The sequence below is a fragment of the Setaria italica genome, chromosome V (genome assembly GCF_000263155.2).
Source record: "Setaria italica strain Yugu1 chromosome V, Setaria_italica_v2.0, whole genome shotgun sequence".
Lineage (NCBI taxonomy): Eukaryota > Viridiplantae > Streptophyta > Magnoliopsida > Poales > Poaceae > Setaria > Setaria italica.
In genome coordinates, this window is record NC_028454.1 from 31157066 (window position 1) to 31184842 (window position 27777).

The 27777-nt window shown below is 46.9% G+C and overlaps 1 protein-coding gene across 1 annotated transcript; it reads right to left on the bottom strand.

Annotated features, from left to right (window-relative positions):
• Positions 1–5517: 5517 nt before the first annotated feature.
• On the bottom strand, positions 5518–7232 carry LOC101775299 (probable WRKY transcription factor 53). Its single transcript, XM_004969299.2, has 3 exons — positions 6638–7232; positions 6417–6539; positions 5518–6275 (listed from the first exon to the last, which is right to left on the bottom strand). Exons 1-3 carry the CDS (start codon positions 6979–6981, stop codon positions 5756–5758), a joined length of 987 nt encoding a protein of 328 aa, XP_004969356.1. The 5' UTR covers positions 6982–7232; the 3' UTR covers positions 5518–5755.
• Between the last annotated feature and the right edge of the window lie 20545 nt (positions 7233–27777).

Genomic DNA, 27777 nt, shown 5'->3' on the forward strand with positions numbered 1-27777 from the left:
CACTTGATCACACACACTTTTCAATAGAAAATTCTTCCTCACGCCTTTTCCTTTCTTCAAGAGCTTGCAAAGTTTTGTTGGTTTGGCTTTTTTTGTACTCCACATATCCCTCAAGAGCAGAGCCAATGTGACTTTGCTTACGCTTTTTCCCACTTTCACCTTCCTGTCTTGAATCTTGAGCTTCATTGCATTCATTATGTGCACTAGAAGTCTCTTGACCATCGAAACTCGAAGCAAATGGATTCGCACCCAAGTGACTGCTGCTTTGTTCAGAGTTACTTCTTTCAACAGTAGGTGCAAGAGGAGGAACAAAAGGAGCAATAGGAGGTACAGGAGGAGAAACAACAGGAGGTGCAAGAGCAGAAGGATCCACTTGCATGGTTGATGTGAAGTTTAGATTTCTTGTAGCAACACTTCCTATTTTCAAGAGACAATTGGAATTCATATTAGAACCACAAAATTGTTTGATGCTGAAAGCAATAAATTAAGCTATGCAAGTGAGGGAACTTCACCTTCATATAGTGCTTCCAATTGGTAAAAGAGGGGAAATGGCTTCTTGCGAAACTTTGCTACTCTTGGGTGATTCTATTGAATGTAACAGAAAAGGATAATTAGTTAACAACAATAACTTAGCTACTTCTTCGCATATTTTATATAGAGTCAAAATGGCTTACCACAATTAGCTTCTTCCATACTTGTGGTTCCATTAGTATCATACACAAAGATTCATTCTAACCATTACCACTGTCTCTTTTAGCATCTCTTAGTGCCTTGTAATTAGCTTTAAGCTCCTTCTCCTTCTCCTACACCTGCTTCTTTAAGAAATGAGCTACAGGAAACTTCTCATTGAACTTGTCGGTGATAACCCTCCAGCCCTCCGATACCCAACCATTTTGACCTTTATATTTGGGGTTACCTTTGTAGTCCAGTAATATTTTAACAAGACCTTTCTTATAAGCGGAGTTCCAAGTAGCCCTATCAACTTCTCCTGCCATGGTTGCATTTCTCAAAACATGTTAAGATGAAGTACAAAGAACCATAAGCAAGATCAAGGTGCCTCAAGAAAAGAAATTCAAGTACAATTGCATTAAAAAAGAAATTCCATTAATATTACAATAATGTTTGCAGTAGAAAGTTCCAAAAATTACATAAGAAAAACATATACAAACTAGAGGAATCAAACTAGACTAATTATTATTATTATAAGCAGCCCACATTTGGTGTGCAATTTGATCTCTTAGAGTACTGCCGATTTGACGCCGGCTCACTTGGATAGTTGTTGTCCCCCTCCGACACATCAACATATTGATCTGTTGGGATATACTCTGGTTGGTCATCCAGCCACCCCTCTTAACCATTTTGCCCTCTAATTATATTGTGAAATGCAACTGCTGCAAGTGCAATCTTGAATTGATTCTCTATGGGATGGAAAGTGCCTACTTTCACAATCGGGAACCTCTTCTTTAGAACGCCAATGGCCCTCTCTATATGGTTGTGAAGCAATGCATGGTGATGGTTAAACAGTTCTTTGTAGTTTGCATAACCACTTTGAGATGAACGACGCCTTCTAAACTCACTGAGATGGTACCGAACTCCTCGATATGGGGCAATAAAAGATGATGTACTTGCGTACCCACCATCTACAAGATAGAACTTCCCCTCTGGCACAATAAATCCTTTGCTAACAGCAGATCTAAGAACTCCTACATCTGATGCTGACCCTTCCCATCCACATGAAATGAATGTGAAGTTAAGGTCGAAGTTGCAGGCTAACATAACATTATGTGATAGGGTTCCCTTCCTATTTCTGTAGGGAGGGGCCTTGTCTTCTACGATGGTGATTGGTATATGAGTGTCATCGATTGCACCAATGCAATTCTGCACGGAAGGAAAAAAATAAGGAATTGGCACGCAAGGAAACAAAAGATTGGGGAAAGGATTATGCACTTGGAAAGAAAAGATTGGCATATGAAAGAAGGGCATAAAATGAGGATCTGTCGCGATTTTGATATGAGTTTGGAATGAACTTGGAAGTCTCACAAATCCATGAGTTAATGCAGGAATTATTTTGAAAACTTCTGTTATTTTCCTATGGATTGTCTCGTCGCTGTGTTGAAAAGCTTTCTGTAGCCTTTGGTTGCTAGCATTGTGTGAGAGCATAAACATGAACATCCCAAGCTGCTTCTCAACAGCAACACCTCGTGTGTCACGGAGTAAATTCTCTCTTCTAAGAAAATCCGCTGTGGCTTTAAATATTGCAGGCTCCAATCGGAACTCAACTTTACACCAACTCGGGTACCCTTCAAGGATTTCCTTCACCTTTTTGGCACCAGGAAGAGAAGATGTGTGGACAGGCATTTTCTCTTCTTGTAGGTACGAAATTATGGCAGGGACAAGTATAAAAAATAGCTCATCATTCTCTTCCTCCTCCAACAAGAACTGCCTAACTTGCTCCTCCCAAGATCCCATTATCTAGTGTATTGTAACCCATCAAATAGAAAAATAAGAGAAATCAATAATAGAAACATATTCCTTTTAACATTAGGTAATAAGATGCTCTCATTTCAAGAATTATATGAAATTATTTTATCTTTTTAGTACTAGCAACTAACTCTGAATAGCCATTAGCCCACCAACATGGCTAAGCAAGTAAAAACCACAGTATTCAGAATCATATTTAACTTCAGTACAAATATATAAGGTACCCTTATTCTCAACAGAAATAACATGGATCAACAGCATGCACATAATAACATGACATTGGTGATTAATATAACCTAATGGTAGTTTAGATAAGTCCATTTTCTTACCAGCAAAGTAATAGAATATACAATATAAAGACGCTAAAGCTCTGATGTGCAACCATATACAATTCCAGTTGCTTGCTTCAGAACCCATGCAGTTTAATTTTGAGAAGGGTATTGATATAGTGCTACTTTTTATTTGGACTGATTGTAGAAAGGACCTTTAAACAGGACATACGTGAATCATAATGTTGCTAGCAAAAGTAGCAAAATGGTTAGGAAAAATGAGCATCTGGTTGTTGAAAGCATAAGGACATTAGTAGAAGTCTAAGTGATTTCTTATAATCGCCATCTCAAGCTAGCATCATTTGCACTAAAAGAATAAATCGTACCTCTTTTAGAGCCTCTTGACCACAGCACTGGCAGAACACAGCAAGATAAGCAACCTATCAAATTTGATTGCTTCCGAATTCTGAAGCTAAAAATGTTCCAAATTTTGTCCGAAAATAGCAAGTTCTTAGTGACTGCATACTTAAGCTAAGGACTAACTAACTTCAACATCCAAATGGATCACAATGTCACATTTTGTAGTATACTAGTATGCCACATTTTCTCCTCTATTAGTTGTACCAAAATCAAGTTCAGTGAACTGACAGACATGTGCATACAATGCAAGAGTCAAAATCTTTAACCAATCTTTCTCAAGACCTTTGGTAACTTACCAATAAATGGTATGTTACAGAACTAGAGCAGTACACAGGCAATACATTGACAAACACATTGACCAGGATTTCAATCAGAAATACCCAGAATTCTTTCTGATAAAAGGTTAGCAAACATGCACCAAAATTTAGCTAACACCTATTCTTCCCATTGTTGGTGTTCAAGAGGCAACAAACAAAATTACATCAACTAACCATGGAACTATACATCTGACTGACAAGGATGTACCAAGTGAATCACCTGATGGTTGATGGGGAGGTGGAGATGGCAGGGGAGTCCGAATCGGGCAAGTCCGCCGCCATAGGAACTTCGTCAGGTCGTCATTGGCCGTAGGAACCGCGCCACCGTAAGATTTGCAAGAACTTTTGTAAGTGTGAGGTGAGGTGAAAAGAGGAGAGGAGAAACCCTAGCATGGCAGGGAGAGGCTGGCGGAGGACTTACCCAAGCAGGCGGGAGGGTGGAGGCATGACAGGTCGTCGGAGACGAGCAGGAGGGAGGGCGATGGCGGAGGAGCGAGCGTATGCGGCGGCGGCGTTCAACGGGGGAGACGGATGAGTCGGCGGTGGCGTTCGACGGGGGAGATGGACGAGTCAGCGGCGGGGCGGCAGAGGAGACGGGGGGCAGCGGCGAAGGAGGAGGAGACGGGGAGCGGTAGCGAAGGAGGAGATGGGGAGCGGCGGCGGCGGAGGAGACTGGGGGTGGAGGCGGCTTTCTGGCGAGATGAGGAGATGCGGGGGAGACGGTGTCCTCGGGATGGGGACGGACGCCCGATGCCTTGAGGCCGGGAGCCGTTCCGCGCGGAAGATTGGGCTGAGACGGGTCGGACTTCCCCGCCTAGCAGGCTTCCAAAGACGCCGGTGAACTGACCCGTGGGAACTTTCCGTGTGGGCCGCCGGCGCGCGGAAACGGCCGGGAACCCGGCGGGGAATTGGGCTACCAAAGGGGCCCTAAGACTAGAAACGGAGGCCCAACTGCTCGAAGGTGACAGCGGGTTGTAGGATGGCCCCGCCACCGGAGACAAGGAAGACAGGTGGCAGTGTGAGCCTTCTGTGACCGCGCGGCGAGTAATACCGTCGGTGAAGCATTGAAGATGGATCGTTCGTGATACTCTGAGCTACTCCCTCCATCTCAAATTATAGATTATTTTGTCTTTTCTAAATTCATAGATTTAACTATGCACCTAGATATATGCTATGTTATCAAAACTACCAATTTAGGATGGAGTAGATATAGGCTATGTTATCAAAACTACCAATTTAGGATAGAGGGAGTATCAGCTTTGCCAATTCATCACTAGGGAGTGGAGGACCCATGTATACACTATCAGCTGGTTGCCTGGGCTCCAGATCACCGATATATTTATATACGGATATATCATCTTTTCTGGCTACAATAGTAGGACAAGCCCATCCATGGCGTCCTGCTCGTACGCTCTGTCCCCGTCACACGCGTGCGCCGCACGACGACGATCGACACGCTGGCAGCAAGATCAAAACCGAGGCTATGTTTAGCTTCCTCCCAACTCCCAACTTTGACACTATGCAAAAAGAAGATTCTCCATCACATCAAACTTGCGGTACATGCATGGAGTACTAAATGTAGACGAAATTAAAAATTAATTGCACAGTTTTGTTGTACTTTACGAGACGAATCTTTTGAGCCTAATTAGTCAATATTTGAACAATAATTTACAAATACAAACGAAACGCTACAGTTGCGCATTTATGGCAAAATGCCAATTTTGCCACTTCCAAATTAGGAAGTGAACAAGGCCTGAGCCTTGTCTACGGTGTGCCTACCCGGACGCCCCTTCTGTAAAGTTTGTCCTGCGCAAGGCCGGCCGCCGGCCGCCGGGAGCATTGCATGGGCATGGAGCATATATGCCGACTGCTGACTAGTATGAGTGTGTCCGCGTCAGGCTCTGCAACCTCGGCGCCCGGCGGTCGTTGTTGCCGCTGTCCTCACCCGGTCAGTAGCCTGCGGGCGAGGGCAAGTGTGATTCTTCGTGTGGCGACAGGACACTGACAGTTGACGGATATGGATCACTCAGTTATCCAAAAAGAACATTTTTATATATTCAGTTATCGGGTCCGTCAGGGTACATGTGCGATCTGCTCGTGGCTTTGATCATGTTTGTTCGTGCGATCTCTGGCTACCGTTACAGACTTGCGAGTGGATGGACAGGGAAGATTATACGGCGGGATCATATAGGAGGCTTGTTCGTTTCGCCTTGCGGCTTTACCTATTGGTGTGTCGTGCGGTGCTAGAGGCACGTCGTATTCGCGCGCTTAGAAGTAGCTGGCCGGGTTCTCCAAGAAATCGGTGGCGTCCAGCGGGAACATGAAGTCCATCTCCGCCATGCCCATAGGAGAGTTGCTGGTGGAGGCGAGCTCCACGTCGTGATGAGGCGCGTCCCGGACCAGGCTCTCCGGCGTCGCCGGGGACACGAAAGGGGACGCGGTGACACGGACGCCGACGCCGCCGGCGTCGTCGGCGCCCCTCGCCGGCACGTTGGAGGGGAGCGAGAACGGCAGCACGGGCCCCGCTGCTTCTAACCCCGGGGACGGGGAGGCCGTCTGCTCCGCGGCGGCGGTAGGCTGCGCCCGGGCCTGGGAGTGCTCCCCGCTCGCTGCTGCGGGGCGCGCCCCCTGGTTGCCGGAGGGGTGCGCGCCGGCGCCCTGCGCCTGGGCGCACGTGTGGGAGCCGTGGTACATGACGTCGAAGAGCAGCGGGTCGCCGTCCGTGCGCTGCACCTGCTTGCTCGCGTGGCAGCTCTGCGTGTGCCGGTGCGTGCACCGGAAGTAGGCTCTGCAGGAATTGGATCCAGTCTCCGAGATCAATTTCAGTAATCAAGAACAGGTCAGGGACGGTCATCATCGCCCGTACGCGCGGCTGAAAAAGTTGTACGGCTTTCTCGAGGCGAGCTAGTTAGGTGGTGGCGGCGCTGACCTTGGGTACTTGGCGCCGAGGATGTCCTTCTGGCCATACTTCCTCCAGCTGAGGCCGTCGTCGAGGGGGGTGACGTGGACGGCGCTCACCCTCACCTGGGTGCTCCTTTTGGGAAGCGTCTTCCTGCGTTTTTTTTCACCGGAATCGCACGTAAGTGAACCGTGCGTGCGCCAGTTTACTGCTACAATTAACCAATACTAGGCTTTTGTTCGCCGCCTTACCTCTTCTTGCACTGGCCTGCCGCATTGCCGCGGCCCCGGAAGTCGCCGCCCTGGTCCGACCCGGCGCTGCGCGGGCTGCCATCCCCACCCGACGGCGGCGACTCTGGCTGCCCGCCACGTCCGTCGGCGCAGGACGACATGGCCATGTGCACGGCCCGGTCGATGGAGTCGCGCATGGTGCACACGAGCGCCCGGCACCGCAGGTCCCCTCCGGCCGCCGCGCCGCCGACACCGCCCTGCTGCTGCTGGCCCGCCATGTGCTCCTCGAGCTGCCTCACCATCTCCAGCACCCGCACCAGCTCCGACACCAGGGCGCACTTCTCTTCCGACATGATGCCCTCCATCGCAGCTAAGCTCTCGCTAGCTCACTCCCTCACCGCTGCGTGCCGCAGGCACCTTGCTCGCTCGCTCACTCTTCGGTGCTGTTAGTTCATACGTGTTGTCTTGGCGGCTGGATATGATTGTCGTCGAGAGGTGATGATGTGTGAGCCGGAGTGTAGAACGGGAGAGTGGGTGGTTCTTATAGAGGAGGCTGAGGCCTGAGAGGCATCAGTATCTGAGCTCGACTGTCAGGTGGAAGAGTATGAACTTTGACTGGACCAAACGGAAAGGGTGATTTTCCGAGGGGTTTAAAAGGACCTGTGTGTACCACTCACTAAAACATTCAAAGGTTTTGAATTGGACCGGTCTTTGGTCATGGGACTGGCCACTGAGATGTTGAGATGGATGTTGCTAGTCCGGTTCACACTTTGACCGATTCCCCCTCACCTCAGCTGGATCGCTCTTTCGATGTTAGTGGTGCAGATGGTGCTTCTGCCCCCCTACTGATGGTTAGGAGTAATTACCTATTCTCCCTTTCACTACTCAAAATGCAGTTTCTTACTGTCGATATATAGGATTTTTAACGTGCGGACGACCTTTTCTTCATGGTTTGGGATTTTTTTTAGACCGTTCGTGGTTTGGGGGTTAAAAGGAGGCGTTTGGCTGCTGCCGCGGCGCGTGTAGAAGCCTCCATGGCACGCCTACACTATGGCACGAACCAAACACAACTTTAGCACTTACAGTTACTGGGCTTAGAGGGATGGATACTGTCGGTATTTTAACTCGGCAACCTACCTAGGGAATATCCGAGGTAGAGTTTGAGGTAGAGTTTTTGGTTGGTGGGTGTCGCCGAAATCAAGAGCTCGATGGTGTACGTAGGCACACGATTTGGATAGGTTCGAGCCGCTAGATCGTGTAATACTCTACGTCCTGTTCGTTGTTTGCTCGTATTCGATCGAACTTGTTTTGAGGGGGTCCCTGCCCGCCTTTATACACTGGGAGAGCAGTGTTACAGGGTAGTTGTCGTATAGGAGTACTAGTCGGATTCGACTAAGGAGTTCTACTCTAACTCGGAGGAGTAGTTTTCATATCTTCAACTAGTCCCCTGGAGTCCATGTAGACTACGCCACCTTGTACCGTAGTCTCCATGACTTGATACGATTCGGTGTACGTCTCCTGGTGTGAGTCCGTACAGGTCTTCTGGTGGACCCATAAGTGTATGGCTGACGGATACGGCAACATGCCTTCCTGATAACGGTGGATGAAACAGGAGGACGCTATTAGTATTAGGTGGGAAAAGTGCTAACTCCCCTCCCCTGTATCATTCTCCTGGTGACACCGAGGCAATCCACGCAGCTGCTGCTGCCATCGCCGTCGAAGCCAGGGGCTGCGTGCTTCCCCTTCCTCTCCTACCGTTGTATACAGCCCAGGTCGCTTGGTCGAGCTACTACCATTGTTGTGTGGCATCTGGTACACCGTTGCCGAATTCACCCATTATCAGCAAGAACCCGTCCGCACCCTAGGGCGACCTCCTCTATCGCACTACTGATTGACCACCTCCACGACTCCTTCAGCCCGTGGTGTTGGTGTGGGCCCACCTCCCCTGACCTTCTCCTAGCCTGAATTCGCGCATTCTGGCTTGGAGCAACTCTACTCTTGGTGGTAGATCCACTACTTACCATCAGATTTTTTTTGGGGGGGGGCATTGTCGGTGCTGTTGGTGGTTCTCCTGTCGTACATACATCTATGTAGGCTCACTAGAAGATTTGGACAGTCTTAAATACAGAGCTGGACACCGAGATATGTCTGATATGGAGACTACGGTGCAAGATGGCATGGTCTACGTGGTAAGACAGGAACTAGTCGAGGATTAGGAAAGTACTCGTAGTAATAAGAGTATTCTTTTAAACAACCGACCTGTAACCCTACCCCCGGCAATATAAGGACAGGCAGGAACCCCCTCCAAACAACATCAATCAATTCAATCCAACCAACACACAGTACATAGGGTATTACGCGACATAAGCAGCCCGAACCTGTCTAAATCATGTGTTCGAGTTCATCTTCGAGTTCCTGGTCTTCAGCGAGCCCCACGCATAAAACACTACCTCGAGTACTCCCTCGGTAGGTTGCCGAGTCTAAACACTGACAGCTTGTAATGAAAGTTTGCAAAATTTTAAAGAGTTATTCAACTCACTGGACAACATCGTCCAATCACTGGCTTGCAAACCAAATCTGCTGTAAACTTCACGAGTTAGTCAACTCATTGGACAAAATCTGTCCCTTAGTGGCTTGTAGAAAAGAAGCCATCAGTACTTCGGGGCTTAACTAAACTACCCACATACTATCTACTAGACAAGTCTGCCTAGTCGCGGTTTGTAATAACAAATTTGCAGTTCCAGGTTTTCTAGAGCGCAACATCAATACAACCCAGAGAGGTTGTAAAGATAGGTTCTAGTCGAAGAAACCCTGAAGAGACTACTTGCCCAAGAGATCTAACTACCTAGATACCTTGAGTACTCATACTCTTCAGAAAGGAGTTGCATCCTAAGTACTCTACATCATGTATTTGAAGAGGCTCATCAAAGAAGCCTTGTGCGCAGACACTTACATCTACCATACGAGCAATTATCAAGGAAGATCGTAAGATGCACTAAAACAACAAGTCGAAAGTAACAGAGATTGCAAGAAGACATAGAAATATTTACATTTCAAAGCATTCATATCATGTTTATAATACAAGAACTGATGTTTGCTTTAGATACAGAATTATTCAAGGTCTAAATCATTTGCTACTTCTTCAGCGATGGGGTCCATCTCTTGCAAGTACTGCTGGAAGAGTTTGTCTGAGCAATCCTCCACTATTCCCTCTGCAACAGGAGCTAAATCAGCTTGAGGATAGAAAGATTTGACAAAGCTCAGTAGCTGCTTGGAGACAAACTTCGCCATCTTTTGAATATAGCCGGTGAATTTTGCTGGTACATCCTTGAGTACTTCGAACAGTGAGCGGGGCTCTACACCTTCAACTAGGGGCTCCACCATGTCCGCTATCTGCTGGGCTGCTTCGGAAATCTCCTTCAGAGCAAGTTTTGCAGCTTCCAGCTCAGCCTCGTGCTCCTGAATGGTCTTCATGGCATTGACCAAGTCGACCTCACCATCTTCGCGCATCTTTTTCTCTTTCTTCAGGTGATGATCCAGGTTCTCATATAAAGCTACCAGTTTATCATGTTGATCTGTCACCCGATAGTAAGAGTTCTTCCAGTCGATGACTTGTCCCTAGAGATCATCTTTCGACTTCTCGAACACTGCACAAATAATACGCAAGAGGATCAGTATTACAAGCAAAATCAGTACTTGGAATCCAAGGAAGAAGAGCAATTACCTTTCATCTACTGGTTCAATGATTTGCTGTGCCCCTTGAGATGGTCTTTTTCCTCCTCCAACTGCTGGATGCGGTTCTGGTACTCAGCGGCTTGTCCGTCATACTTCATCAGCAGTCAAGAGGAGTACTCCCTCTCCTTCGCCAGTTCCTTTGCAAGGGCCTCAGCATGGAGTACTGAGTCCCCATAGCCTTGAAGCATTTGGGACTTCCAGCAGGAGCGTCTGATGACATCCTGCGCCACAGAGTAAGTACTCATATCAGTGCATGGGTACTAATTACTAATTACAAGTGATGGAAAAAGCTGGATCAACCATACCTCTGCATAAGCACGGATATGGCGGTGCATCTCCATTATTTTGGCAACCATTTCTGCGTCCAGCAACGTATCGTCGATCAATTGGATATCCTCAAGACTAATTTCTCCAGTTGCTAGTGGATCCGTGTGTGCTTCAGAATCTGTTGTACTAAGTGGAACCACGGCAAGTCTTGTCGACGGACCCAGCTCAGAAGATGGGTCGGCAGCCATGACTTCCAGCCCTTTCGCTGCCTCAATCTCTACCACTGCTACGCGAGTAGCCTTGATGCTAGAGGTAGTCACCACTGCGTCTTCGGGCACTGGTTGCTCGAGAGCTGGCACTACACCGTCAGTCAACGAATATATAACATTTTGCATCAATGCTGCTACAAGAGACACATCATCTGAATTGCTTGTCATCACTGGATGTTCCTCTAGCTGCAGACTTATTTGGACCGGGGAGACGTCCTGGACCGAGTGGCTAATGCCATCGGTCACGGGCTTTAGGCTAGGCCCTCCAAGTTCCACATCAGAGGATTTTTTGCATACGGCAAAGTTTCAGAGACAAACAAGTTGTTCATGACCTACAATTAGTACTCAAAGGAGCACCAGGAAATACCTTGTGGATCTCCTCAATTTCAGTGAAGGTTCCCTTGTCAAGTGTCGTGGCTTGATGGTTAGGGACGGTTTTTTTGGCACGGCTTGAATGGTTGTAGCATGATCATCACCAGCTTTCATCACCGCCACTGTTCTTCGGGTAGTTCTTGCACCGGCAGGGTCCACCTTAGCGACAGGAGGTTCTGGATCATCTTCGATCTCAAACACCTTCTCAATGATTGACAGCTTATGTTGAGTAGCTTCAGCAGCTACCTTCTCCACCTCGGTCACCTCTTCAAGTACCTGCAAACCACCAATGCCATCTTGAGTAGACATGGTGGTATTGGAATTACCTACTGGGATTACTCGATACTCAAAAACTTGTCCTTCCTCATAAGTTATAACCGCAGGAGATACATCTTCTGTGGTAATATATTTCTTTACAGCCCGCTTCGTAGCGACGGATCGCTTCTTCCTCGGAGACAGAGGAATTGTAGCTTCAAGATCATCTTCAGCTGCGCACTTTGTCGATCTAGATGAAGACCCGGCCTTATAAGATGGCATGGCCTTGATTTTGAAGTCCTCCACAGCATCAGAACTAGAGTTGCTGGAGGCCTCCAGTACTTCTTTTTCCTCCTCCTCATCACTCTCGGCGCTCTTCGCCGTATGTACGCGAGGAGCGGCCTCACAAATGTCTTATAACCCGGGAGGAGGAGGCACGGAGCAGTACAAATTGACATCTTCCTCTACAAAAAGACAAGTTAGTACATCCAGATACTATAAAATAAGTACTCGGGGGCTATGGCCACGAGTACTTATAGCCTTTGGTAGGTTGGTGGCGCAGAATTCTAGCACAATGGTGGGGATCTCACCCACATTCTTGAACATCTGCCTCAGCCTCACCATTATCTCGTCTGTGCTGAGTTCTTCAGGAGATAGCCTTGATGGGTCATTGAAACCTGAGTACTCATAGGCCTAGTGGCATCACTGCTGTAGGGGCTGAATTTGTCGCTTCATGAAGCTAAATGGTACTCCGACTCCAGTCAATCCTTCTTGCTTCAGATTGGATATCCTATCCAGGAGCTCGGGTAGTTACAGATAGTCTCCATGGGTCGGCTCATCCAGCCATCTGTTGTTCCAGGTGGGGCGATGCCCTATTAGCTTCGGGAGCTTAGGGTCGTGATTGCCGATGTAGCACCACTTCTTCTTCCACACGGCATATGAATCTATCAGCTCATAGTCCAAGTAGAGGCTACTGAGCTTCTCCCTCATTTGAATTCCGGCACCTTCGACTACTTGGGTATGCTCCCTCTACGGCTGCGGCTTTACTCGGAAAAACTTCCGGAAAAGTTGGAAGTGGGGCCTGATCCCCAAGAAAGCTTCACAGAGATGCGCAAAAATGGCAGTATGCAGAATATCGTTGGGATTTAGATCAATAAGTTCCAATTTGTAATACTCCAGCAAGCCTCGGAAAAAATCAAATGCCAGCAATGCAAGACCATGCTCAATAAAGTGGGAAAAGATTACCGTTTCACCCGGGTACTCCTCCAACGGCCACGGATTGCCATAGGCGGGTCTCCAGTTGATGAAATCTCGTTCTTGGAGCAGATTGGTGGCCACCAGTGCCATGATCTCTTCCTCTTTTAGAGATGATTGCTTCCACGCACAAGCAAGAGTTGGAGGTGCAGTATGGTCCGTTTTCCCGTACTTGGGCACTGGCAGTTGCGGCTCTTTCTTCTTGTTCGTCTTTTTCTTCTTGTCCTCCACGACAGGCTTGACAGCAACAGCTTTCCTCCCCATCCTTGTTGCCACGAGCTTTTTCTGTCGCATGCACTCGGGGGCTGAGTGGTGAGAGACGGCGGCGCTAGCGCTCGGAGATCGGGCAACGGCAGCACTAGGGCTACAGTGTGGAAGTTGAAACAGCAGATAACAAAGGTAAAATAGAAGGGATGATTTCCTCCATTATTTATAACCGCGACGCAGTAACAACAGCGGGAACAAAAGAATATTCAGGTTTAATGAACCCGAAGATTTCGCGGCACCTGATTGGCATTTACCTCTATTTTCGGAAGAGATAAGATTTCCATTCAGGGATGGTCATGTTGACCAGAGGTTGATAATTATACCCACCAAACTAGTCGGTACAAGGCTCGGGGGCTATGTACCATGTGCCCATCGACAAAAATGTTTTTTCTCTGAGTTTTTAAGGGGAAAGTGATACAAAAACTATAGATTGACCCTCAGCCTGATTTTTCAATTCAACCTAAGGCTCGAGGGCTACTCCATATGGAGCGCGACTTTCGTCGCACTTCCATATAAAGATTCAAGATTGAAGGATACAAGACCAAATTAAATGAGGGTTGAGCACATTCTAGCCACATGGTAGTGCTCGGGTACCTTTGAAGACTCAAGCTGATGAAGTACTCGAATAGCACTAAAATTAGTCGGTGAAGCCTACAAAAGTACTCGGAACTGCTGCATTTGACTAAAAAGTACTCGAGGGCTTACATACATCTATGGGATCACCAGAAGGTTTGGATAGTCTTAAGTACAGGGCTGGACACCGAGACGTATCTAACATGGAGACTATGGCGCAGAATGGCGTGGTCTACTTGGCAAGATAGGAATTAGTCGAGGATTAGAAAAAATACTCGTAGCAATAAGGGTAGAACTTGCCTAGTCGAATCCGACTCCGACCTGTAACCTTGCCCCCGGCAATATAAGGCGAGGCAGGGATCCCTCCAAAGCAATTATATCCAACCAACACATAGGACGTAGGGTATTACGCTATTCAACGGGCCGAACCTATCTAAATCGTGTATCTGCGTTTACCTTCAAGTTTCTGATCTCGATGAGCCCCACTAACCAAAATACTACCTCAAGCATCCCCTTAGTAGATTGCCGGATCTAAACACCGATAGCTCTCCCAATTGCTATCCGGACAACCAGCGGGAGGCACACCTGAGAGCTGGTTGTGAGCTTAGGGGTGCCGCCATCGCTGCAGCAGCCTAGTCAGCGGCCGTTGTCACCCTTGCTCCGAAGATGGCTGGTCCAGCATCATCATTAGTAGGCCTCACTTTTGTGCGCCGGGGATGGGCTCTATTCCGAGCCGTGTGCATAAGCTCTTAATCATCGTCCTAGTCTACCTGCTGTCGTCGTCCCTCTATTTGTTGTCCGAGCGAAAGCTCTACCCAGCGTTGGAGGCGTTTTTGAGGTCACCATCCCTTTGGTTTCTCGGTCGTATGCAACCATACCGAGTAGCCATGGATCTTATCTTTGTTGTCCAAGGATTCAGTACAGTATCATGGTCATTTTAGTCGGGCTTTTTAGTTGGCTTGTGATGCGTTATGGGTTTCTTTGCTTTAGTTGTAGTGGGTCGTGTACCACCATTTGCGTTGTGATCATGTAACTCTGCGTGTCAAGAACTCTTTTGAGGTAGCGTCGTTGGAATTATTTTCTTCTTATTAACGAAACATGTGCTCATGAGGCAGGCTGGTGGACGGTCAGTGTGGCGGGACGCGGCTCACTAGAGTTGTGAGGAGGTGAACAGCGCATGAGAGCTACTCCCTCCATCCCAAATTACTATTTATTTCTCTAGATTCATAGCTTTTACTATACACTTAGATATATAGTATGTCTAGATACGTGTAAAAATCATATATCAGAAAATCTATTTTAGTAATTTGGGATGGAGGAAGTAGTTCATTGTTGTGGAGAAGACGAGAGGCCTGTGGTAGAAGAAATGATTAAGGAGGTGTGACCGATCAGTATTCAGTAGTCCACATCCATCTAGTGAAGGACTTGGGCAGAGTGCAAAATGGAACATCCCTTCCTTGTTGGGTTAGGTGAATTAATAACACTATGTCACTCAGTACTCACTCCTACCAAAAACCGCGATTCTGAGTTGCGTGGATCATTGTGTAGCCTGATGGACACGAAATTACTTGGAAATAATTGGCACTCATGTTTCTAAAGTTGTACTACTTGGGCTACCAAAGGAGCTTTACCCTTTTTTGTTCTGTGAAAGCAACATAGCTGCAGTAGCCTTGGAGGGGAAGCTGTTTGGAATTTGGAAGGCTGGAACCACCATAATGTGACAGCTTCGGCCAAGATTCCACACAGGATAAGACTGCACCCAGAATAGTGACACAAACCACCATAATTGAGATGTACGGTGCCATAACCAGTCTGTCCTACGACCCCCAAGCTTCGAGCTCGAGTCCATGCCGTTTCCAAATATCTAACAGTTGGCCGGCCATGGCGGCTCGGAGGCCCGGACCTGGACTACTGCAGTGACCAACAATAACACACAGCGGCAGCATGCAGCTAGTGCGGAGACGACACATCACTGTCGCTTTCATTGCCCCGACCATGAGCGAGACTGGACGGAGGCGAGATGATATGCTGGCTGGGAGGCACGAGACGGCGCGTACGGCAGAAGGCACTAGGGCACCCCGGCCCGTAGCTGCTTGCTTCCATTTGGAAGGCGGCTTCGCCATCGCTGCGGCACCGTCGAATTCTTCGCGCACTGTAAAAAGTACACGGTCGCGTCGAGATTCTCCTCATCCCTCGCTCATCACGCTGTGCCATGGACAGCTACAGCTTTGCAGGACGGAGCATATCATTAAGATCGGAGAACCCGATCCTCACGCGTCCACGGAGAAGATGTTGCCATGCTCCGGAACGAAAAGAAGCAGCTAGTTAGCGTGACTTGATTTCTTTGTAGTAAATGGCACGCACACTTTGCGCTCGATCTCGAGTCTACGTGCTGGGTTTTTGCACCGTAACTCACGTCCTGAGTGTATTTAGTAGAGCGCATGACAGCAACGCGATCGTATCTCGTGCATGGAGCTAGCTAGCAAGCGTACGTACCAGGTCACGAAAGAGAACAACTAACCTTTTGGCAAGCAGCTAGCTAGCGGTAAACTAGAACCGCGAGACATAAAAGATAAAACGAGGAAAGAATCACACGCGGTTTTTCTACTTTTTGACAGGTTCCAACACGAGCTAGATTCCGATCCCCGGCCCTCAGTTTTACCACGTCTCTGCGGCTACCACTTGGGTGTGGCTATATAGCTACCGATCGATCACTACTCGCGTCGTTTTCTCTGGGAATTTTTATGTGTAGTGTAGTGTTTGTGGAAGCGATCGATATAACGTCGACAGCGGGCTTACGGCACTTTTGGGCTCTTTGCATGGCTCGCTTTCTTCCCGTTATCATTATCGCTGGTTCGCTTTGATCCCGTCCTCTTCGACAAAATTCATGTCAGATCCGCGACAAAGATATATTGGCGAGGTCGAATTCTGCCACAGCTGCTTGGGCCCCTGAGGAAGAATAATGCGCCGATGGATATAGATGTGTATTGTCTAGAAGAGCTCGGCGTATCAGTGACTCAAAATACTGAACAAAAAAAATCAGGGCGTGCAACTGTTTAATACACTTTCTCCATATACGAAAGATACTGCGCTGAATGCCATCGTTTGCAAGCCATGGAATGCTAGGTTTGCTAGTACTACATACGTGCGACGATATTTAGGTTGGAAATGCTACCGGTTATTCGGACTGTTTCAACGTTGATGTGCTTGTCGGGAAAAATCCGACACCCCTTTTCTGTACGAATCGTTCACACATTGTACACTCCTAGGTTCTTAATAATGTACATAGAGCCTTCTATGGATGTTTGTTGGTTGAACATCATATCATTATCATGTGGCTTCTAGACTGCGTTGATCGTGTACAGACGGACCGGCCAGTCTCCGCGCGCGAGCCGGTAGACCGAGACCGAGGCGCGTGAAAGGAACATCAACTCCTCGCGGAGAAGTGCTGGTGAAACCAGACCAATGCAAACAAAAGTGAGCTGGAGAGAATTGGCTCGAAACCGACAGGGAACCGATCGACCGCACGCATTGCCCAGAATGGCACTGTCACGACGTATACACCAGTGCCTGGAGTTACTATACACAGTCAAAGCACGTCTCAGGGCTATCAGCGACGACTCGTTAGTAATTCCTAGTTAGACCGGCCAGCTCGGTTAAGTTGGTCATCACGGAGACCGGTTTAATCGTGGGGGATAGGGTAAACATGACACGAGTGTGGTGTGCGACCACCGGTGGAAAACTCACCTTTAGTACCGGTTGGTAGGGAGCAAATTTTCTAAAAATTCATCCAAGATAAAAGCATTCAAGACGAAAGGGGAGGTCTTTAGTCACAGGTCACTCAACTAGACCAATTTTAAATCGGGATAAAAGGAGACGCATGGAAGGTGAGTTTTCTACTTGTGGATAAAGACGTCTCCATCGATTGTTCAGTTCTTCTGGTAAGATGAGCGAATAAACTGTGCGTCATGCTTCTCCTCAGAAATGGTTTGTGAAAGCTCAATAGAAGAAAAATTAATGGGAGATTTATTGGCTTGCAATATATAAGAGCGCAGCTCAGTTCATCGACAATAGACCAGAAAACGAAAGATCCTTACGTGAGATACCTGACTACATGGCTGCTGGCTGCGCATATGGAAACTGGAGACCGATGCAGCAAAGAGTCCACACTCCATAGTCCAGACCAATTTACTACTACTACTCCAGCAGATCAACTATCAGTGCATCGGAAAAATCTTCTTCTCAAAATAAATTGTTCTACTGCTAACCGTTCAACTTGATTTGCATCTAATCAGGAACATTCACCTGAAGGTTAGTTTGTACTCCCTCCATTCTAAATTGCAGGTCGTTTTGGTTTTTCTAGGTTCATAAATGTTTGTATGCACCTATATATACACTATATCTAGATACATACAAACACCTATAAATTTAAAAAAGTCAAAACGACATATAATTTGAAATGGACGAAATATTAGATTCTAAAAAAACTACCTTTTTTGCATTTCGTCATTCCGTGTTGTAAATTCACATGGTTTCGCATAATTCTCCTCGCATTTTGTGACACCTGGGATAGTTCTCAGTTTTTGGAGAATTTTTTTATTTTTATATTTTTTTCGATTTTGTAGAAAGATATAGTCGAATAAAAAATTTGTAAAAATGAGCTTATACTGCCGGCTGAAACGGCGGTATGGGCCTTACCGCCGTTTCAACCAGGGAAGGCGATACCGCTCACGGGTCACCCACCGGAATAACTCCGCGCATCACCCGAGGAAGCTCCGCCGTTTGAACTGGCGGTAAGGTCCTTGCCGCCAGTTGAAACAGCGGTAAGGCCCTTACCGCCAATTCAAATGGCGGGGCTCGCCCACTATAAAACGCGGCCGCACCCCTCCCCCTCCCCCTGCATCAGACCCTCCAACTAGACCGCTCGCAGTTGCCCCAGGGAAAGAAAGAGGAAAGGAAAGAAGGGAAGAAAAAAAAGAAGGAGAGGAGAGGAGGAGGAGGGAAGAAAGGAGAGGAGGAGGAGGGAAGAAGGGGGGAAGGAAATTCTTCCATCGTTCTCAGGTAAATTTTTTTAATCTCGTAGTTTAGATAGTACAGTGTAGTGACTAGATCTAGATTTAGAAATATTAGTGAATCTGAGGTTTAGAAATAGCTAGTGAATCTGAGACCTAGAAACATTTAGCTGAATTTAGATATAGCAAAATATAGCTTAGTTAGTACAATAGATTTAGCTTAGACAGTAAAATAGATTTAGCTTCGATGGTACAGTAGATTTAGCTTAGGTGGTATAGTAATTTTAGCTTAGGTGTACAATAGCTTTATTTTAGATCACAGTAAATTTAAGAAATCTTAGTGGATCTGAGATTTAGAAATATCTAGTGGATCTGAGATTTATTTGTCGTGTATATTAGTTTTGGTACATGCCTATGATAAATTTAGTTAGTAAGCTTGGTTTAGTGTTACATAGTTGTTTGTTTATTGAATTGAAGTCGTCATTGTAGTTAACTGATATATATTGCTGAGATTAATTTGGACTACTCGTTTCATGTATGTTGGCAGGCATGTCGGATAGTTTAAATTTCCAAGTGTTCTATGGGCCGGGGGAGGTTAGATATGGTCCAGAAGGGGTTGATTTGAGTGGATTTCCCTGTTTCACCAAGTGTATTACAAGAGCAAGAGAGAGAACTTGGGGGGACATTTGCAGGTGGCTTTGTAGGGATTTTGATGTTGATGTGAGGGTTGTTGTCAAAAGATGGCCGGATATAAATTTTTGGGAGTTGCTTCCGCTTGAAAGAACTCCGAGCTACCGGACTTATATAAATGGTTGCACGAGAAAAAGTTTACCAATCATATGGTATGTTCAACTATTCATGAAGGGTGGATCTAGCAGTCATATTGAAGAAGAAGTAGGAGGTGATAAAGTTGAAGCGGAAGAAGATGTGCAGAGTACTGAGGGTGGAAACGAAGAACTTGATTATGATGAACAAGAAGGGAGAGATGCAGAGAATGATGTTGCATCCCGCGCACCAAATGGGGAGGCTGATGAGGGGGAAGAAATTCCTGAGTTAGTAGAGCAGCTGGAAATGGAAGGAGTGGAGGCCAATGATGCCGTGGATGATGACTCGTCCGATAAGGAAGATGCTTATCCTGTACCGCAAAATTGGTCAAATTATGACCATTTCACCCTACAGATCAATATTGGGGAAAATATTCCTTGGGAGTACAGAGAGAATGAGGTATGCGTGGGGGCTTTGTACTAAAGTGGGGAAGAGATGGTCCACTTTATCTTTGTAGCGTTAGTTCAGGGTGGAAAAGAGTAGTCCGAAGGTGTATGATGTCCGCTGTGTGCGAAATGGTTGCCCATTCAGGGTGCATGCATACAAGGGGAAATGGAAGGATTACTGGGCGGTGACTAGAGTGGTTGAGCACGAATGCTTGCTAGCTGAATTGGAAGGAACACACCGCAACCTCACTGCTGATTTTGTTGCTCAATACATGTATCCTCAGATAGTGCAGAATCCTAGCTTTGAGCCCAAGTCAATTGTTTATGCCATAGAGGATAAGTTCAAGTATAAGATCAACTACATCAAAGCTTACCGGGTGAAGCAGAAGACGTTGGAGATGAAGTGGGGTACGTTCGAAGCATCCTATGACAACCTCCTTGTCCTGTTGCACACCATTTGCTAGAGAAATCCTTGAAACTTCTACGACTTGAAAATCTATCCATGTGTTCAGTTTCCAGGCAAACATGTCCTGCAGTGGTCATTCCTCACGTTAGGTCCTTGCATTCAGGCTTTTCGGCTATTCGACCAATCATTTGCATTGATGACACATTTCTGACTGGAAGGTGCAAAGGAACAATATTGACAGCTATTGGGTCCGATGGCAACAATTAGGTGTTGCCGCTTGGGATCGCATTTGTGGAGAAGGAGTCTGGAGATAGCTGGTATTGGTTTCTCGAGAGGGTGAAGAACATGATTGTGATGGACGTTGAGGGGGTTTGTCTCATTCATGATCGGCACAAAGGCATTCTGCAAGAAATCGAAGACCTACAGAATGGAAGTCAGGAGCATTTTAGGGCACCGATATGGCCGGACTTGAAGAGTAGGTGGTGCATGAGGCATATGGATGCGAACTTTCATAGGCAATTCAAGAACAAGACCCTTATGAAATTGTTCAAGCGACTGTGCAGCCAGAATCAGGAGAAGAAGTTCAACCTGCTGTGGAAGAAACTTGAGGACCTCACAAAGAAGCAATGCGAGGAACTAGCGAAGAGGTCAGTCAATAGTGAGGCCGACCATCCTGTAACGTCCGTAAAAATTACCAATTTAAATCACTCGTTAAAAATGCATTTCAAAATTTTTTCCGACCGTTGAGCCGCGACAAATCTTTTCCTTCCCGTCAGACCTGCCGTTCCGGCCCCGACGTCGTCCACCCTCTTATTCCGTTCCCCGTAATTTTCACCGCGTGCCTGTCAAATCCATCATGCGTGCCGGTCAAATCCCGAAATTTTTGTCGCTTTCCCCTCCCCTTTTCTTTTTTTCTTCCTCCTTTTTCCTCGCCTTTTCCCTTCCTTTTCCTTTCTTCTTTTTCCTTCTCCTTCTTCCTTCTTTCTCCTCTTCTCCCTCCTCCTCCCCTCCTTCTCTCTCCTTCTTTTCCTCCTGGCACAACTCCCCCTGGCGCCGCTCGCCTGGCGCTACGCGCCTAGCGCTACCCGGCCCACGCGTTGGCCTACCACCGTGCCGCGCGCCCAGCTGCGCCCTGGGCCGCGCCGCGCGCCCAGCCGCACCTTGGGCCGCGCCGCGCGCGCCTGGCCGCCTCGCTCCGCTCCGCTCGCCTGTGCGCCACGCTAGTGCCCGTGCCGCTCCCCTCGTCCCATCCCGTCGCCGCCTCCTGTGCACCGCGCCATCCGTCGGCCACACGCACCCCTCCCGACGCGCCTCCCTATGCGGTCGTTGCCCCTTGTGCACCCTCGTCGACCGAGCCACCACGCCTTCGATGAGCAACGCCACTCCGACACGCCACCGGCCGGAGGTCCGGCCACCATCATTACCTCCGGTCTCCGCCCGCCCTTGCGTCGCCTATAAAAGAGGGCCGAGCCCCTGCCGCCTCCCCACACCACCGGCACCACCCCCCCTGCTCGCCCCCTCTTCCCCACCGACCGCACGCCGCCGCCAGTAGCCCGCCGCCGCCATCTCCTGGTCCAACGCCGATGCCCCCTTCCCCATAACTAGCCGGCCAAGGTGAGGGCCAAAATAGGTCCCCCACACTCTCCTCCCCCTCCCCCGCCACTCAGCCTCGTCGCCGGCGAGCTAGGCCGGCCGGCCCATCGCCGGCCATCCCCCTCCTCCACTCCCTGTTGTGGCCCAAGGAAGAAGAAAGGATAAAATCCCCCCCTCTCGATCTGACCCTCTAGTTTCCTATATTCACAAATAAGCCCTTCCACCATTTCAGAAATAATTACAGATGGGTCCTTGGTTCTCGCAATTCAGTCCTAAACCTCCTAATTAAGCCCCTAATCCATGTTTAACTTGTCATTTCATGCGCCAAACTTCCTCCAATTAATCCCAAATTCGACCATGGCCTCCTTTCATATATTTCTGTCGAGGCATATCCAAATTTCATGAAAATACCCCTCCTACCTATTTTCCGTTCACATTTCCTGTTCAGAGCTCAATGGGTAAAATCTTATTTTCCTTTTTATTTATTGTGTGCTCGTTTGTGTCTGCCGTAGATCGCGGAGTACCCGAGGAGGAGCACGAGGAGGTGTTCAACCGTGAGCCCGAGCCCGAGGATCAGTACCGCGAGCAGGAGCTCCCGGAGGGCTTTGAGAACGGCAAGTCCAACCTCACCCTTTGATGCATATTTAATACCTAGTTTTTCAAAACACAACCTATTGGCCTGTTTTATAAAATGCATATTGTTTTATCGCAAGACATGGTTGGATAGCCACCCCTTGATTGTTATGATGGTTCCTTGTTGTCCTATCACTAGTAGAGAATTGGATTTCGATGCGCCCCCTTTTGTCCCGGTTTAAAGTTGGCCCGGGACAAAAGGGGGTGCGCCACGGTAGGCAAAAATGGAGGGGGGAGTTAGTCTCGGTTGGTAATTGCAACCGGGACTAAAGGTCCCCCTTTAGTCCCGGTTGCAACGGCTAGCTGGGGGGTGTCGGTGGCGGCACCCTTTTGTCCCGGTTGGAGGCTCCAACCGGGACTAAACTTTCAACCGGCACAAAAGGTGTTCCTTTTTGTCTCGGTTGGAGTTTTTAACCGGGATAAAAACTCATCCCCCATTATATACCAAGACAGAGGACTTTCTTCCTCCTCCAGCTCGAGCCAGTCCAGCACATTGACAGAGAGCTGACCTTCACCTACTCTCCGGTGGTGCCGAAGTAAGAAGGTGCTGCCCGAAGTTTTTTCCCTCATTTTCGTGGGAATTTCACTCAGCTAACACAAGTGTTGTGAAGGTTTGCTACTTCATCCTCGTTTATGCTTTGATTTATGCTTTGGAGATGGAAAGATTATTTGCTAGAATGTGATGAAGTAGAAAATGGAGAGAGTATTTTGAGCTAGAATGTGAGGGAGATTGATGTGTCTTATATAGTATGCATTCTTGCAATGGTTTAAGAATGATGCTACCTTGTCTAGATGGTTTATCTTATCAAATTCAATATGGTTTTTAAAATCCATACTTGTTGAACTTGCATACCGTGTTCATCTCTGCGAGGATGTTCTCCGCCGAGCAGCAACGTATGTCAAGGAGGTTCGATTCTATGAGAAAGAGTGGATACGGACATCGTGACCGTGTCCCATTTTCCGTAGAATCGAACCTCTTTCATGACGAAGTGCGGTGCCGCCCAGTTGAGGACATGCTCGCGAGATGATCACGGTCTTCAAGTTCAACAACTTATGCAGTGTTAAGGTAATAATTTTTGTACATAGATGGCTTCTGCTACTAGAGGAAGTGGCGATGGTGGGGGCGATGGTGGTTCCTCTTTCGGCAAGGGAAAAAAAAAGTTGGCCCTCATCATAAGCCGAAGAAAAAGAGCGCGCTGGAAAAAGCAATGCTTCGTTATTTGCAGCAACGTCATGAAGAAGCTGTTGCCGCGGGTCAGGAACCTCCTTTTGGTGGTCGTTATGCTCCACCCTCAGTCCCGGGTGTTTCACGTCCACTTAGTACTAATGTTTCAGGCGGCACAAATAAACCTAAGGATGAGGCTGGGTCAGCGGAACCTTCGTCTTCACCGTCCAAGGATGCTTAAAGTCCTCCTAGATAATAACCAGTGGATGGCTTGTTGTATTGTATCATGTTGTTTGGATCTTTAATTTAAATATGTGTATTTGGATCTTCATGTTCTTGTATTGTACCATGTTGTTTGGATCTTTAATCAATTTTCACGTGTAATCCATTGTCAAGTGTAATCCATTGTCATGCATAATACGATGCAGATGGACCGGCAATGGATGTATAATGCAGACAGGAGGAGCAAGGTGTTTATTGATGGCTTGCTATTTTCTCGAAGTGGCCAAAGCGAACAAGCCAAAGAATGGATTCGTATGTTGTCCATGCTTCCAATGCAATAACAAGAAGGAGTATTCAAAGGATTCCTGGGGGATTATTCACAGCCACTTGTTTAAATACGGTTTCATGCCTAACTATTTGGTTTGGACCAAGCACGGTGAACTAGGGGTCGTAATGGAAGATGGCGAGGAGGAGGAGGAAGATGACACCATTCCGGACTGGGTTGCAGGACAAGCTTTTGCAGGTACTACAATGGGCGAGGCTGATGAAGATGAGTTTGCAGAAAATTGCTCTACTGATGACCTTGGTCAGGTGATACGAGATGCATACAGAGATTGCAAAACTGAAAAGGAAGCAGCAAAGTTGCAGCGCATGATAGATGATCACCAAAAATTGTTGTACCCAGGTTGCCAGCAGGGCCATAAAAAACTAGGTACGACACTAGAATTTGTGCAATGGAAGGCAAAAAATGGTGTGTCCGATAAGGCATTTCAGGGAATGTTGAACATTGTCAAGAAGATTCTCCCCGAGAATAATGAATTACCGTCCACAACATATGAAGCTAAACAGATTATTTGCCCTCTCGAATTGGATGTTCAGAAGATACACGCATGCCCTAATGACTGTATCATCTATCGTGGTGATGAATACGAGAAATTGGATGCTTGTCCCGTCTGCGAAGCCCTGCGGTATAAGATCAGGCGAGATGATCCTGGTGATGTCGAGGGGCAATCTCCCAAGAAAAGAGTTCCCACGAAGGTGATGTGGTATTTCCCTATAATACCGCTTGAAGTGCTTGTTCAGGAAAAAGGCGAATGCTAAGTTGATGCGATGGCACAAAAAAGACCGTAAGGAAGATAAGATGCTGAGACACCCCGCAGATGGGGCACAGTGGAGATCAATTGATAGAGCATTCCCGGACTTTGAAAGTGAAACAAGGAACATAAGGTTTGGTTTAAGTACTGATGGATTCAATCCATTCGGTGAGTTGAGTAGTGGCCATAGTACTTGGCCTGTGACCCTATGTATGTTCAACCTTCCTCCTTGGTTGTGCATGAAGCGGAAGTTCATTATGATGCCGGCGCTTATCCAAGGCCCAAAACAACCCGGCAACGACATTGATGTGTACCTAAGACCGTTGGTTGATGACCTTTTACAGCTCTGGAAGGAAGAAGGTGTACGTGTGTGGAATGAGGATAGACAAGAGATCTTTAATCTACGAGCATTGTTGTTCGTAACCATCAATGATTGGCCTGCATTGAGTAACCTTTCAGGACAGACAAATAAGGGATATCGGGCATGCACCCACTGTTTAGACGACACAGACAGCATGTATTTGAAGCATTTTGTAAGAAGATGTCTATATGGGTCATCGTCGATTTCTCCCTGCTCACCACCAGCTGAGAGAGAGCGGGATGCATTTCAAAGGGGCGCGAGACCATCGTAAAAAACCTGCACACCGTAATGGAAAGCGTGTCTTCGAGATGATGAAGGATGTAAATGTAGTCTTTGGAAAGGGTCTTGGTAGCCAACCTGTTCCGAACAACGATAATGGACATGCACCCATGTGGAAGAAAAGGTCAATATTTTGGGAGCTACCTTATTGAGAAATCCTAGAGGTTCGCAACGCAATAGACGTAATGCACCTGACGAAGAATCTTTGCGTGAACGTGCTAGGCTTCATGGGTGTTTATGGGACCTTGAAAGATACATTGGAAGCACGACAGGACCTGAAAGCCATGGGGCAACGAGATGACCTACATCCGGAAAAGAGAGATAATGGAGAGCACTACTTACGTCCTGCCAGTTACACTCTCAGCAAGGAAGAAAAGGATAGCATGTTTGAATGCTTGAATAGTATGAAGGTCCTGTCTGGGTACTCCTCGAATATAAAGGGAATAATAAATATGAAACAAAAGAAGTTTACAAATCTCAAGGCCCATGACTGCCACATGTTGATGACCCAGTTGCTTCCGGTTGCACTGAGGGGTGTTCTACCAGAAAATGTCCGGTTGCCGCTCGTAAAGCTATGCGCGTTTCTCAATGCGATTTCACAGAAGGCAATTGATCCATCCAAGCTATCAAAGCTACAGAACGATGTGGTGCAATATCTTGTCAGTTTTGAGTTGTTATTTCCACCATCCTTCTTCAATATTATGACGCACTTACTGGTTCACCTAATAAAAGAGATTGGTATTCTCGGACCTGTATACCTGCACAATATGTGGCCTTTCGAGAGGTTCATGGCAGTCCTAAAAAATTATGTTCTTAATGATGCCCGTCCAGAAGGAAGCTTCGCCAAGGGATATGGAACAGAGGAGGTGATCGAGTTTTGTGTTGATTTTATTGATTCAATTGACTCGATTGGGGTTCCAACTTCACGCCATGAGGGGAGGCTCCGAGGAATGGGTACCCATGGAAGGAAATCAAGTTTGAGCAATGATACTGATTTGTTCGACAAGGCACACTACACTGTTCTACAACAGTCATCCTTTGTGTCTCCGTATATCGAGCAGCACAGGCAGATGGTAGTTTCCAAAAATCTGACCAAATCCGATGCTTGGCTTACCTGTCATCACATGGAACTTTTCCCTCCTGGTTGCGCCAACAACTTATGGGTAACTCTGAGATTCACCCACAGCTTGCCTGGTTAGCCAGGGGACCTGCTAGCACAATCGTCAAAATCCAAGGCTATAGGATAAATGGTTATACATTTTACACGAGAGCCCAGGACCAGAAAAGCACGAACCAGAATAGTGGTGTCCGCATAGATGCCATGGATAGAAATAATAGCAAGGATTTGTATTATGGTTTCATACAGGAGATATGGGAACTCGAATACGGACCGCTGTACATCCCTTTATTTCTTTGCAATTGGGTGAAGCTAACTGCTGTAACCAAAGATCAGTACGGAATGACAATAGTAGATCTGAACAAGACTGGATACAGTGATGACCCATTCGTACTTGCCAATGATGTGCATCAAGTGTTCTATGTGAAGGACATGTGTAGCAAACCCAAGAGAAATCCAGAAGAGACATGGGAGCCAAAGTGCCACATAGTTCTTCCAGGTAAAAGAAAAATCGTGGGAGTCAAGGATAAAACAGACCAATCATATGATTATGATCAGTTTGATGGCATGCCTCCATTCGCCGTTGAAGTTGATCCAAGCATCTTGCTATCCAAAGAAGAGGCTCCGTACTTATGCCGTGATCATGATCAAGGAACTTTCGTGAAGAAGAAATTTTACAACGTTGTATTGTAATGCGCTAAATTTACATGACCTTTGTGTAGTAATTGATACAATTTTTAATTTACCCTATGTATGATTTCATGTGTTCTTAAATTTGTTAGGTGAAGATTTATTAGATAAACATGAACAATGTTAACCACATACATACATGGATTTTTTTGCGCATTGAAATGATTTAATTGAATAATTTCTTGATCACAGCTATGCAGTAAAAAAAATATTTTAGAGGCTAAATGAACTGGTATAGAATTAATGACTAAATCACACTTATTGTCAATTTACTCGCTAATTAAATATATTTTTGCATGTACAAAATATGTGAAGATTTTTGTTTTTCATCCTGAAATGCAGTGAAAACATAAATAAAATCCATTTCCAAAAAATAGGCGGGAGAA

Bases quoted from the DNA above. Each gene is read 5' to 3' on its own strand.
- LOC101775299 (XM_004969299.2), bottom strand. From the start codon at position 6,981: ATGGAGGGCATCATGTCGGAAGAGAAGTGCGCCCTGGTGTCGGAGCTG. The intron at 6,540-6,637 runs GTAAGGCGGCGA...AAAAAAACGCAG, and splicing joins GCAGGCCAGTGCAAGAAGAG to GAAGACGCTTCCCAAAAGGA. The intron at 6,276-6,416 runs GTCAGCGCCGCC...CAATTCCTGCAG, and splicing joins CTCGGCGCCAAGTACCCAAG to AGCCTACTTCCGGTGCACGC.